The sequence below is a fragment of the Bubalus bubalis genome, chromosome 8, assembly GCF_019923935.1.
Source record: "Bubalus bubalis isolate 160015118507 breed Murrah chromosome 8, NDDB_SH_1, whole genome shotgun sequence".
Classification (NCBI taxonomy): Eukaryota; Metazoa; Chordata; class Mammalia; order Artiodactyla; family Bovidae; genus Bubalus; species Bubalus bubalis.
This window is the reverse complement of record NC_059164.1, coordinates 104134595-104148763: the sequence shown is the minus strand read 5'-3', so window position 1 is coordinate 104148763 and position 14169 is coordinate 104134595. Positions and strand designations below refer to the sequence as shown.

Sequence of the window (14169 nt, the reverse complement as noted above, 5' to 3'; positions counted from 1 at the left end):
TCAGCCTACCTCAGGGTGCCCCTGTGTCTGGTCTGGGACATTTTCCCTGTGTCTGGTACCCTGAGCAATCCTGCACATGTGTATGTACATACTAATTTGCCTCAGTCATGTTCCACTCTTTGTGACCCCATGGACTGTAGCCTGGCAGGCTCCTCTGTCCATGGGATTCTCCAGGCAAAAACACTGGAGTGGGTTGCCATTCCTTCCTCCAGGGGATCTTCCTGACCCAGGGATCGAACCCACTCTACTCTCTATTGAAAGTATAGAAAATAAACTTCCTTAAAATAAGACCTATGTTTACTCAATTTTTAAAGCACTGTGTATGCTCACAGAAATATTTTTTGAACTGAGTTAGAATTTGTTGCAGAAATATGTCAAATATGGCTTAATATATCTGATTACATTATGATTCTTGGTGTGGTGTGCGTGCATGCTCAGTCATGTCCAACTCTTTGCGACCCTAGGGACTGTATAGCCCACCAGGCTCCTCTGTCCATGGGCTTCTTCAGGCAAGTATATTGGAGTGGGTTGCCATAGCTTCCTCCAGGGGATCTTCCTGACCCAGGAAGATCGAACCCATGTCTCTTATGCCTCCTGCATTGGCAGGCAGTTCTTTACCACTAGTGCCCCCTGGGAAGCCCTCCAGCCCTGTACACACTGTGCATCATAGACAACCAGGCAGTAGGGGCGAAGGGAGCCTCTCGAGGGTGGAACTCCCTCCCCCCTTCCCTGGGTGTGGCTATTTCTGATGCCGCCTTTCCGGGTCCTCATTCTCCTCTCTGCACCCAGGACTGGAGAGAGGCCATTCATCCCTTCCACCAGGGCCTCCCTTGTCACTGTTTCTGGGGAGCAGCCTTTAAGGCTGACAGGAGGGGTCTGTGCATTTACTCCAGGAATGAGCATTTTTCTTTGATTGATGACTGATTTCAACAGGCAGGAGCTTGGCAGCCAAGTTCCCTTTCTCGGAAGCTTGCACACCTCTGTAAGAACATCCTCGAAGAACCACAGGGAGGGAGGCTTTTGAGGCTGCTTTAGAAATTACCTCAGTTTCCATGGCAATCAAGCTCTGTGGCATTGCCACCACCTTCTGGGCCTTTCTGCTCCCACTGGAAAGGCTACTGGAGAAATCTCTTATTTCTCGACAAGGATTCCAGGAGAGAGATGGTTTTCCAGCTTACCTGCACCACCTCTCCCCCCCACATTCTTCTTGGCTGCCCTTCCCAACCCATTCTTGCTGATGGCCCATTGTCTGGAAGCAAGAGACCCCAATTTGGGGCAGTCCTGTTAGCATTTCTAACCCATGAAAGACAGGCTGTCAGGGTCCCAGCCTGAGTCTGGACTGTATCTGTGCATGTCTGTGTTGATGGAGGCATGACAGCCAGGTAGGCACCAGGGTTGTGGAGAAATCACTCATCCTGAGTAGGACCCAAAACCGTCCACCCAGACACAGCCTAGACACTGTACCAAAACCATGCTTTACCATCTGTAGTAACCTAACCCTGCCATTCCCTTCCTTAGACCTTGACACTTGTGGGTCTGCCCTGCCCATGCAAGGGGTTGGACTGCATTACAGGACCTTCCTAAGAGATCCATCAGTTCTTCCTTGATGGCGCAGCAGGTAAAGAATCTGCCTGCAACGCAGGAGACCCTCAAGAGACTTGGGTTTGATCCCTGGGTAGGGAAGATCCCCTGGAGGAGGGAAGGCATGGCAACCCACTCCAGTATTTATGCCTGGAGAACCCCATGGACAGAGGAGCATAGTGGGCTACAGTACATGGGGTTGCAAAGAATCAGACACAACTGAAGCAACTTAGCATGCACACATGGGAGATCCATCAACTCTTCCATTTAAAGCATCAACAGACAGCATGAGTGCTAAGGCTTTTTCAATCCTGCTGTTTCCATTGATCTGGGATGTTATCAATATTCTCACCCAATCTTAAAGACCTGCATAGAAATATAAAGGTCTTACACCAAGGTTCCAAGTCTCAATAAATTCTGACCTTACCTCCCTGGTCTGAGACCCTGTCAGTTTTGGAAGATGCTCCTCTCCCTGTTGGCAGTAGGCAATACACTCCGCCGTGTCTTATTAGCAGCTTGTGTTGGCAATGTTTGGAGAGGGAGCTTTTGATGTGAGGGAAGGGGGAACACTTGTTCTGCATGATTATCCAGTCATCAAAGGGCAAGGGGTGATTTTCAGCCCAGCGGACTCAGCCTCAGTTAGGGAGGAGGGCAGCTGCATGCAGAACAGGGAAGAGACCTGAGTTTTCAAGTTCTCCGGGAGCCTCTGTAGCAAAAGGCTGTGGTGTCCTGGGATCAGGGAGTCTGGGTGTGGGGCAATGCTGGAGGCGGAGATGGCTCAGGGGCCTGCGACATGAGCAGCTGTGTGCTGGCTTTAATATTCTGCTGTCGCCATCTTGAATTTCTTAATAATGTTTGAATAAGGGGACCACAAAGACGGCTGAGCGCTGAAGAATTGATGCTTTTGAACTGTGGTGCTGGAGAAGACTCTTGAGAGTCCCTTGGACTGCAAGGAGATCCAACCAGTCCATCCCAAAGGAAATCAATCCTGAATATTCATTGGAAGGACTGATGCTGAAGCTGAAACTCCAACACTTTGGCCACATGATGTGAAGAACTGACTCACTGGAAAAGACCCTGATGCTGGGAAAGACTGAAGGCAGAAGAAGGGGATGACAGATTATGAGATGGTTGGATGGATCACCAACTCGATGGACATGAGTTTGAGCAAGCTCCAAGAGATGGTGAAGGACAGGGAAGGCTGGTGTGCTGCAGTCCATGGGGTCACAGAGAGTCAGACACAACTGAACGACTGAACAATGAACAACAAAGGGGTCCAAGTTTTCATTTTACCCTGGTCCTCACAAATTATGGAGCTGGTCCCGGTTGGAAGGGATAGATGTTACCAGGTGTGTGGCAATGCAGCACCTTCTGGGGGTGCATGACAGTCCTCCTACCCTAACCTGGCTACCCCAGGCACAGACATCATGCCCTCACTCACTGGAACTGGGCATGGCTGGCTGAAGAAACCCCAGCTGCAGGGACTCCCAAAGGAAGCCAGACCACTGATAAATGTTACATAATATCCAATGATAGCCCAGGGGAGAAGCCCAGAGCAATCTATGAAATAGACAGAGGGTAAGGCAGAATCGGAGAAGGCAATGGCACCCTACTCCAGTACTCTTGCCTGGAAAATCCCATGGACAGAGAAGCCTGGTAGGCTTCAGTCCATGGGGTCGCTAAGAGTCGGACAAGACTGAGAGACTTCACTTTGACTTTTCACTTTCATGCACTGGAGAAGGAAATGGCAACCCACTCCAGTGTTCTTGCTTAGAGAATCCCAGGGATGGGGGAGCCTGGTGGGCTGCCATCTATGGGATCGAACAGAGTCGGACACAACTGAGGTGACTTAGCAGCAGCAGCAACAAGGTAGAATCAATCAAGCCCAGACCATGGCCTACAAGGCCCTACACCATCCATCCAGCTTTGGGCATATCTCCATCTCACTCTGCTCCTGGCACAATCCTCTCCTCTTGCTCAGCTTTTTCAGACCCAAGAAGCTCATCCCCATCCCAGGATGTCCTCTACACCTGCTGTTTGTTCTTGCAGGGACTAATCTTTCCTGAGTCTTCCCATGGCTCAGCACCCTGCCTTCATTCACATCTCTGTCCACCATAACCACCCCGAGGGGCCTCCATCCCCACTCAGTGGCCCTTCACCTACAATGACGGCCCCCCAGGACTCTCCATCTCCCTCCCAGCTTAACTTTTCTCCATTGTTCTCACCCCCTGATATCAGATCATGTGTTTACTTTATGGGACTTGCTTCTTGTCTGTTTCTCTAGCTAGAATGAAAGCTTCATGAGGACTTGATCCTATTTCCTACCACAGCCCAAGGGCTTAATCAGTGTCTGGCACGTAGTATAGGCAATCAATATTGAATGAATGCATGAGTAGTGTGGTGATTAGCCAGAGAAATAATATCTCTTCAACAATTTCACCTTCACCACCCTGTGGTGTGTGTGTCTTTGCATGCTGGTGGTGGTGGTGGTGACATGGGGCTGCTTAAAGCAAAGCGCCCCTGAAGGTAGTCGTTTTTTTAAAAAGGAGCATCTCAGTAGTAAAAATAATAAGGTCTAGAATTTATTGAGAACAATGGCACCTTTTTGTACAAGTTAACTCTGCAGTATTCACAACTATGCCTCAAATGGGTACTATTATTAGCCTTGTGTTACAGGTGAGAAAATTGAAGCAATGCATGAATTAGTGTCTGCCCTGGATAACGTGTAGTGGTGTGGCTGTGTTGAGTGCTTGATGGGCAGGTGACAGGCCATTCTGGCAAGGCCTCCACTGACCAGATTAGGCCTTATAGAGCCAGGGCTGCTTACCATTCTCCTCCAAAGTGCAAATCTGTAACGGAGGAGGTCCCACTGGGTGGTAAGGGCGCACGTGCTTTGGGGTCTATTTCAACTCTTAAGGCAAAAATGAAGCCCCAGCCACACTGTCCTGGCCACTGGTTCTACATCAGGCAAGCGTGCATGTTATTTCCTAATCTTCCTGACAAGGTGCCTCCTTCCCCCAAAGGTCTTTGTTTTGAATGTAATCATCAAATGCTAAAACATATTCAAATATGCACCTTCCAAAGGGCAAGCTATATCCCAGGATATGAAGTAGTCTGTGAATCTCTGCTGAGGACTGTGAGAGAAAGGCTGTAAGACAAAAAAAGAAGAGTTGTGACATTGTAGTGAAATCTCACCTGAAGTTATAGAGGCCGTTTAGCAAGGTAGGTAGATGGGCTTTATGCCCTTGTTGGTCATGACAGATTATAGACTCTCTTCTGCCTATTAGAAGGGAATTCACTTGGGGTACGTGTGTACTATTCACTACCACTTTAGTACCATTTACACAGAAGAGCAACAGCTATCATTTGCTGAGGGTTTCTTATAAGCTTGCATCGTGTTAAGTCATTGGCTTATTGATTGTATCCTCTCTCCCCAGAATAGTATCTAACTTACGTGGTCACGCTTCTCTTAACCACGTGTCATGAACGTTGAGACACAGTTCCTATTGAACTTAGAGAAACTCAGTCCCAGCCACGTTTCCGAGCAACGCTGGTGCTTGGGAGGACAGTAGGGAGAGGCTGATGGGGAAGCTTGGATGTTGTCCTACTTCACAGCATCCCTAAAACCACTCCACTTACTGCCTGGAAGACACATTCACCCAGTCAAGACATCCATACCTTGGGCTTTGCATTTTAGGCTTGTGTGTGTGCTTACTCACTCAGTCATGTCTGTTTGTGACCTGCATGGATTGTAGCCTACCAGGCTCCTCTGTCCATGGAGATTCTCCAGCCAAGAATACTGGAGTGGATGGCCATGCCCTCCTCCAGGGGATCTTCCCAACCCAGGGATTGAACCTGAGTCTCCCACATTGCAGGTGGATTCTTTACCATCTGAGTCACCAGGGGAGCCCAAGAATGCTGGAGTGGGTAGACTATTCCTTCTCCAGGGGATCTTCCCAACACAGGAATTGAATCGGGGTCTCCTGTATTGAAGGCAGATTCTTTACCAGTTGACCTACCAGGGAAGTTTTCAGGATTGCTGGACCTTTATCAAGGTCTTTTTCTACCAGAAGAGGGGTATCTGGGGGTTTACTGCACAACTGCTCTCTGCTGGGCTTGGTGGAAGGGTGTCATTGAGCATCACTGGGTTGCAGATGACTGCAGTCACTCAAAGTGGATAGTTTCAGCTTCTTTGGGAGCATCCTCTTTGCTCTCCTGACTGACTGGGGAGTTAGAGAAGGTTTTGCTGATCACACAGGTGAGAGGAAAAGGAGCTTTAAAGACTTCCTCTTCCCATGAGAACTTGTGCCCTTAATTCTGGCCACCGTCTCCTCCACACACCCCTTTGTGCTTTTAGAAGGCAGGATACTCTGCAATTCTGAGAGCTGCATCTGCTTAGAAGTACAGAATCGGAGTGATGCCACTGTGGGCAGTCATGTACGGCACAGGGGGTCATGGGGATCTCCCACACGGGGAGCTGAAAGCAGAGAGAGCGGGATGGGCTGCAAGAAGCCAAGCTGGTGTCCCCGACTGGGCCCTGCTTCCATTTCTGCCACCAGACACCCATGCCTCAGCCTTTTCATTCTAGGCTTGTAAGTTTTCAGAACTGCTGGACCTTTATCAAGGTCCTTGTGACCTAGGACAGCCGATGTAACTCCTCTTATCTGGAAATACAAGAAGGTCGAACTGGATGGTCTCTAAGGCCCCCTTCCATTTCTAACTTTCTAGGAGTCCAAATTAAAAACAGAAAGTTCTTTCTGAGGTCATGTATAATTCATACCCTCCATCCAAAAGGAATTTGAGACAGACTCCAGGACTGTTCAAATAAAGATAAAAGGAGAATAAGAAACCCCATGGAAGAGGAGAAGGTCAGACCAGGAACAGAAGATAAGACAGGCTAATTTCTTGAAGGACTGCTAGCTCTAATCAAGAAAAAACAAAACACTTTCTCTGTTGTACATAATTCCCTCTTTTGATACATGCATTCGACAGATATTGGAGGCTGCAGACACTTTTCAGACCCAGGGGGTACCTTGGAAAACAAGGCAGATAAGCTTTTGGGGCTCATGGAGCTGATGTCTATATTGGTGGGTGTGGGGTGAGTTGGGGAATGTTAAAAAAAAGCTGCAGACACCCAGTATCCAGGTCTTGATTTACCATTCTCCAGCAGAAGAAACCAGGCTCCTTGGAGAAATGGCCAGTTCTAAGACGAGGGCAGGAAATAACACTAGATGAGCCTGGAGCACCTCGAAGTGCTCAAAACTAAGGAAGTGCTCAAAAAAAGCAAAATCAAAAGGCTACACTGATGAGTACACCAAAGGGCATGGGGCCAACTGAAAGAGCTCCCAGTGGCCAAAACTGGCACAGCTGGACAAGGTAAACAGGGTACTGAATTATGATTCAAACTATAAAATCAACATTCATGAGTCCACACTGAAATGAATAGATAATTTAAAGAATCTGCCTGCAAAGAAGGAGACCCAGGTTCCATCCCTGGGTCAGGAAGATCCCCTGGAGAAGGGAATGGCAACCCACTCCAGTATTCTTGCCTGGAGAATCCCATGGACAGAGGAGCCTGGCAGGCTGAAGTCCATAGGGTGGCAAAGAGCCGGACATGACTGAGTGACTAATGCTTTTACTTTCAATAAACAGGGAAGAATTCCAAATAGTTTATGTAGCTATTCCACCTAAAGGCAGAGAAACAGCCCCCAACTCCTTAGGTGTGTACTGTGCCTACTGACTTCCTTCCAAAGAGGACAGCATGGAAACAGAGAAAGCAGAAGAGTAACTTTACAGTGGAGAAGCCTGACACAAACTCCTTACTCCAGGGATGAAGGCAATCTCAACCATCATAAATCATGGGGATAGCACATACCCTTGAAATGACGTGATGAAAATGGCACCTTACCTGTGTGATCTTCTTCCCCAAACCATAACCCAGTCTAATCACTAGAAGAAAACTAGATAGGGTCCAACAGAGGAGCATCCCACACTACGCATGACCAGTATTCCTCAAGTACTCAACTGGCAAGGTCATTAAAAACAAGGGAAGTCTGAGAAACGGTCACAGTCAAGAGGAGCCCAATGAGACATGACAACATAATGGGAATTTCTGGAAGGGACTCAGAAACAGAAAAAGGGCATCCGGTAACAATAGAAAAAGGAATAAAAACAACTAACTATGGACATTAATGAATAACAACATACCAACACTTGTTAACTGTAATGAATGTATTGTACTAAAATGTTAATAACAGGGAAAACTGTGTTCAAGGGCAAAGGGGAATACGTGAGTTCTCTGTACTAGTTCCTCAATTTTTCTGTAAACCTAAACTGTTCTAAAAAAGAAAGTCTATTTTAAAAAAAGAATCTGAAGGTCAGAGATGGAAGGAGTCACAGACTCTCTCTTCTCCTGGCTTTGCACAAGCAAGCTTCCATGAGTCCTACAACTGCAGGACGTGAATTTTGCCAACAGTATTATGATCTTGCAAGAGGACCCTGGTCTCAGATGAGACCCTGGCTTGGGTGGATACCTGGACTGTAGACTGGGGAGACCCCGAGCAGAGAATCCAGGCAGTTAAGCCTACCTGGAATTCTGATTCAGGGCAACTGTGCAGGATAACAAGGATTGCTGCTTAAAAAAAAAAAAAAAAAGCAACCCAAACCAAAATGCAGTGACGATAAACATGTCATAGAGTAGTGGGCGTGCTGTAGAAAATTAAGTAAAATGTAGAGAGTGATGGGGCAGCTTTGTGAACTGATGGCTGAGGCAGCCCTCTCTGAGGGGGTGGCTCTTCATTTGGGATCTCAATCCTAAGAGGAGCCGGTCACGAGGCACTGGTGGGGAAAGCACTGTGGGCAGAGATCAGGCAGCTCCAGGACCTTGCGGTGAAACTGTGAGATCCAGGAGAGAGGCGGGTGGTGTGGCTAGAGCAATGTGAGCTTGGGGAAAGGGACAGGACAGGAGTGGATGGAGGGAGAAAGAGCCAGATTAAATGGGGTCGCCACCATGGGCTGAATGCTGTATGCTCCCAGTTCACATGGTGAAACACTAACCCCTAAGATGATGGTACTAAATGGAGGACGGGACCCTCATGAATGGCATTAGTGACCTTTCAAAAGAGGCCCCAGAGAGCTCTCTTGACCTCGCCATCATATAAGAACACACAAGAAGGGACCATCTATGATGTGAATGAATCAGAAAGCAGGTTTTCCTGACACTGGATCTGCCAGAGCTCCCTGCCATCATTCGAGAACACACAAGGGGGTACCATCTATGACATCTATAAACCAGAAAGAAGGTTCTTCCCAGACAGTGGACCTGCCAGTGCCTTGATATTGGACTTCCTGGCCTCCAGAAGAGTGAGAAACAAATTTCTGCTCTTTATAAGTCACCCAGTCTCTGGTATTTTGTAATATGACCCCCAAGCTAACTGAGATAGCCTCGGAAGAGGGGTAAGGAATTTGGATTTTAAGTTCAGGAGTAAGTTTTTGGCACACTGGTAGTAGATGAGTGAACATCTGATTTATAGTTTCAAAAATATGATGCCAACTGCCCTGTGAAGGACTGATTGCTGGGTGCCAGTCTACACAGGAGGGTCCAGGGTCAACCTTGATGAAAGCTCATGGCAAAGGACGGATGTCTTCCAGGAGTGTGGGAGGATGTGGGCGAGGGGTGCTGAGGGGGTGGGCATGGGCTTAGGGCGCCCCCACCCATTTGTAGACCTGTGTCCATGGGGCGGCTCTAGATACACCTGGTGAGTCAGTTACAAGTGCTCCTAGTAGTCATCTGCCCCCTCACCATGCTGTGCTTCCCCATGCCATCCTGTCCCTGCACATCTGAATCCCACTGGTGATTCAACCAGACACTCATTTCTGGCAGTTGCACCCAGATGCTGCTGTGCCAGTCTGAGCTAGATTCTTCCCAGAAGCCTTGCCAAAGGGGAAACTGGATCCCACCCACCACCCCCAGCCTCCTGGCCCGACAGAGCTGCTGTACTTAACTAATTGCCTCCTCCGGGTTGAGTGTTAATCAAACAATTTGTTGCTAGTCATCTCCTGAGGTGCGGGGCGCCCTCTCTTTAAGCCTGGAAATAGTTAAATCCTGGAAAAGAGAAGCACCCAGGGTGGGCCACCCCTATTCATGTGGGAACAGATAAGAGACTGTGGATAGAACCTCTTATTTTGGCCCTGGCTGGGTCATCTAAACTCAACTGCAATTCCATCTTTGGACTCTTCACTTTCAATTTACCTTTTTTGCTCTTACTGACCCCTTCTTTCCTCTGCTCACCACACCACCCCCACACCCACACCCGGCCAGCTTGGGAGCCCTTTGGTGGTTGGTCGGGTCCCCAATAGCTGTTCTCACTGGCTGTCCAATCAAACCCCATGGGCACTAGTCTGTGCTCAGCTATAGACTGAGCCAATCTGGGTGGTCTGTCTAGTCAAAGCTATGGTTTTTCCAGTAGTCATGTATGGATGTGAGAGCTGGACTATAAAGAAAGCTGAGCACCAAACTGATGCTTTTGAACTGTGGTGTTGGAGAAGACTCTTGAGAGTCCTTGGACTGCAAGGAGATCCAATCAGTCCATCCTAAAGGAGATCAGTCCTGAGTGTTCATTGGAAGGACTGATGCTGAAGCTGAAACTCCAATACCTTGGCCACCTGATTCGAAGAGCTGACTCATTTGAAAAGACCCTGATGCTGGGAGAGATTGAAGGCAGGAGGAGAAGGGCATGACAGAGGATGAGATGGTTGGATGGCATCACTGACTCAACAGACATGAGTTTGAGTAAACTCCGGGAGTTGGTGATGGACAGGGAGGCCTGGCGTGCTGTGGTCCATGGGGTCACAGAGTTGGACACGACTGAGCGGCTGAACTGAACTGAATCTGGGTGACAGCTAAAGCCGTGGGACATTTTGGTCACAAATATCTACAGTCTGAGGGACAGCTTTGCCATGTTCGTAAGGTGGCTGTCAGAGGGAGCTCACTCTCCAAGCCTTTCCATGGGTCACCCCTAGAAGAGGAACTCCTGGAGGACAGGCACCAGTCCAGTTCTGGTTCCGGGAGTAGTTGGTGCTGAGATGTCTCTTCATGACACACAGGGTTTTCACGACAAGGCTTTGTCTCTGGGCAGACACTTCACCTCTCAGCAACTCTGTGCTGAGCAGGGACAGGGAAGCACAGCTTCTGCTCTGAGTCTGCTCCCTGCCAGGCTCTGAACTAAACCAGACTCCTGGGGTCAGCAGGCAGCAGCTGCTCTGGGCATCAGGACCACCACCCACCTCCCACTCCCCTCACCGTGACTGTGTCTGGCTTCCTTGGCATGCATGCCTACTAAGTCTCTCAGTCGTATTCGACTCTTTTCAACCCTATGGACTGTAGCCTGCCAGGCTCCTCTGTCCATGGGGATTCACCAGACAAGAATACTGGAGTGGGTTGCCGTGCCCTCCTCTAGGGGATCATTCCAACCCAGGGATCGAACTCATGTCTCTTACGCCTCCTGCATTGGCAGCGGGTTCTTTACCACCAGTGCCACCTGGGAAGACCTCCTTGGACAGAGCACTTATTTGGGAGAGGGTACTCTCCCCCACCTAGAGCTTCAATTTCCCCCAAAGACCAGGGATCAGGGATCAGCTCTTAGTGGCTTTGTCCTTCTTTCTCACCTCTTGGGGCCAGTCTGCAGGTCACCATGAGATGTGTGGACACCCCTCACCTCCCCAGCATCTTGTTACCTGCAGACACAGGTAACAAAGCTCCAGGGTGGACGCGACGGCTCTGCTCCTATAATAGGACAATGCTCCCGTCAACACTAAGCAGCTCTCGGGACAGCAGCTTCTGGATGTTGCCCTTTTATCATGAACTGTGGTTTTTCCATTGAAAGGACCATCGGGGAGTCCATGTGCAGGGAAAGCCAGTTTAGCTGGAACCCTTGGTGATCAGGGCTCGGATGGGCCTCCAGGATAATAACCCATGCCCTGTGATAGCACCACCTGTCTATGCGGCCTAAGAGCTGGAGAAGCAGCCATAAGATAGGGCGGGGGAGCTGGGAAGGAAGATAAATTCTGAGAGGCCTTCCCGACTGGTTCATCCCCAGAACCGTGACAGTTCAGAGCTGGAGGACTCTTAAAGGTCACCAGTTGCCCCAGCTCTCCCCCCCACCCCCCCAAGTTACCGCACATTAGGGTCACCTCAACCGTTGGGCTTGGATGAGTCTGGGCGAGGCCGCAGCATTGCTACTTTAAAAGCCCTGCAGGCGATTTGACTGTGCAGTGATTACAAACCACTAACCAGGGCTTCCCTGGTGGCACGGTGGTAAAGAATCTGCCTGCCAATGCAGGGGACACAGGTTGGATCCCTGATCCGGGAACATGCCACATGTCTCGGAGCACCTGAGCCCCTGCACCACAACTATTGAGCCTGTGCTCTTAGGGCCTGGGAGCCACAGCTACTGAGCCCGAGGGCCCTAGAGCCCAAGCTCCACCACAAGAGAAGCCCACGCAGTGAGAAGCCTGAGCACTGCACTACAGAGTAGCCCCTGCTCTCCGCAACTAGAGAAAAGCCCAAGCAGCGATGAAGACCCAGCACAGCTGAAAGTAAAAAAAAAAAAAAAAAAAAAAAATAGAACCCCTAGCCAGGAGGAAGGGGATCAACACCATCACTCACTCCCCTGTGGGGAGGGGTCTCGGGTCCTCAGTCCAGCCTGAGGTCTTTCACCTGGCATCCCAGAGCCCTAGGCTTCTGGTGGTGCTCCAGCAAATGGAGGGTGGGAGGGGCAGGGCCCCAGGCACCCTCCTGTCCCCCACCCTCTTCCGGGAGAGAGTTCCCACCCAGGTCTCAGGTGAGTGGGGAGTGTCCTGGGGTATGGTGTGTGGCCGACCTGCAAAGATCAGCGCAGCCCGCTCTGTCTCTGTCTGTCTAGAAACTGTCAGAGCTGGAAGGTTCAGCACCCGGTGGGATGTGAGGAGGGCTGGTCTGGAGGGATGGGGGAGGGAGCAGCATGAGGGAGGTGGGAGCACCTGGGAAGAGCACAGATGAAAGAGCATCAGCTCCCCCGGCTCCGGATTCCTGCTCTGCCTGAGGCCTGTTTGCTCAGCTTTTCTCGGATTCCTGGGAGGCCTCTCTAGAGCCTTCGAAAAGCCCCGTTTTACTGGAGTCTGTCTTTGTACAACCACAAGAGCCTTAGAGAGAACACGCACTACAAACAGAGCCACTCCACTTTGATCTTTTCACATTTCGGGGTCCAGAGAAGACTTTTGACTGGAAGGTGGAAACGAAAAAGATTCCGCGCTGCTAAAACCAAGCACAGACATCCCAAGCTGTGTGTGACCCTTGCTTCAGTGAGGAGGACTCCGGGGCGCAGGAAAGGTGGTAGGGCTGGTTTGTTTGTTTTTTTCTGGGGAAGGGGGTGGGTCCTGTCTCAGCGGGGGATGGAAGGAAGGAGGAGGGAGCCGTCCATGCCTCTCCCTCCCCTGGCCTCTGCCTCAGTCCAGTTGGGACCCACAGGGGAGGTGGTGCACGGCGGGGATGGCTGACTCTGGTGACAGAGAATTTGAGATTTGCATCTGTTCTTCAGGGGGATAAGAATAAACAGTCCAGTGCCACGTTGAACCCAACAATTCTCCTTCTCTACCAACCCACAGCTCACTAGCCCCCAGATCTCTCTGTCCATGCAGGACAGCCAACTCCAATCTCCAGCAGGACACCACGCCCCTTCCCACCTCTGGGACCTGATCAGAGATCCCAAGTCAGGCAGTTCATGTGGTGTCTGCCATCTAACTAACGCTGGCTTCAGTGCATGGGACTCATTATTGCTGTTGTTCAGTTGCTCAGTCGTGTCCGACTCTCTGAGACCCCATGGACTGCAGCACGCCCGGTTTCCCTGTCCTTCGCCATCTCCTGGAGCTTGCTCAAACTCACGTCCATTGAGTTGGTGATGCCATCCAACCATCTCATCCTCTGTCGTCCCCTTCTCCTCCTGCCCTTACACATTTCCCTGTATACATTTTCAATTCCTTCTGCACAGGCCCAATTCCCCTTCTTACTAACTCCATGCAATTTGTCCATCCACCTCTCTCCAAGGAATGCCTTGTGAAGGGCACACTCATGATTAGCTTTCGCTTTGGACTGAGGATCAAACCAGGAGACCAAAAAGCACACTTGAACTCTCCAGGGAGAAAAGAGGCTGCATAGACGATGAATGAGCTTTTACTTTCCACGGATAAGAACATGTTCCTCACAGCTACACAGCTCTGCTTATGGACCACCCATCAAAGGGCTGGACTGGTCCTATGGCTACACCAGTGATAGAGGGTGAAAGAGACATGTGACAGATGTGACAGAAGGTTTAGCCTTATCCCACCAGTTTTAGAGCCTCATTGGAAATGGGAGCAGCAGCCGTAGGACCCAGGAATCAAGGGTGGAGGTAGGCTTCTGAAGAGGAAACCGTCCAGACAGCAGTTGCCTCCCGCCTCACAGTATATACCGTGTATACACTATGTGCTCAAAACACCCAAGTACCTCCTGGGTTCACACTCACTCCATATCTGACACCTGTTTCAATGCCATCGCCACCGTCTCTCACACAC

General features: G+C 50.0%; 1 protein-coding gene across 4 annotated transcripts in view; it reads right to left on the bottom strand.

Annotated features, from left to right (window-relative positions):
- Positions 1-14169, bottom strand: part of TMEM178B (transmembrane protein 178B) — a 415633-nt gene that overhangs the window by 30641 nt on the left and 370823 nt on the right. Inside the window, exon 4 of one of the 4 annotated variants that reach the window (XM_044946966.2) lies at positions 3372-4729. The exons of the other annotated variants lie outside the window; for them this stretch is intronic. Within the exon in view, the coding sequence (XP_044802901.1) occupies positions 4569-4729 (161 nt within the window). The 3' untranslated portion in view covers positions 3372-4568. Of the gene's footprint in view, positions 1-3371; positions 4730-14169 lie in introns of those variants that run through there. 4 annotated transcript variants of the gene reach the window in all.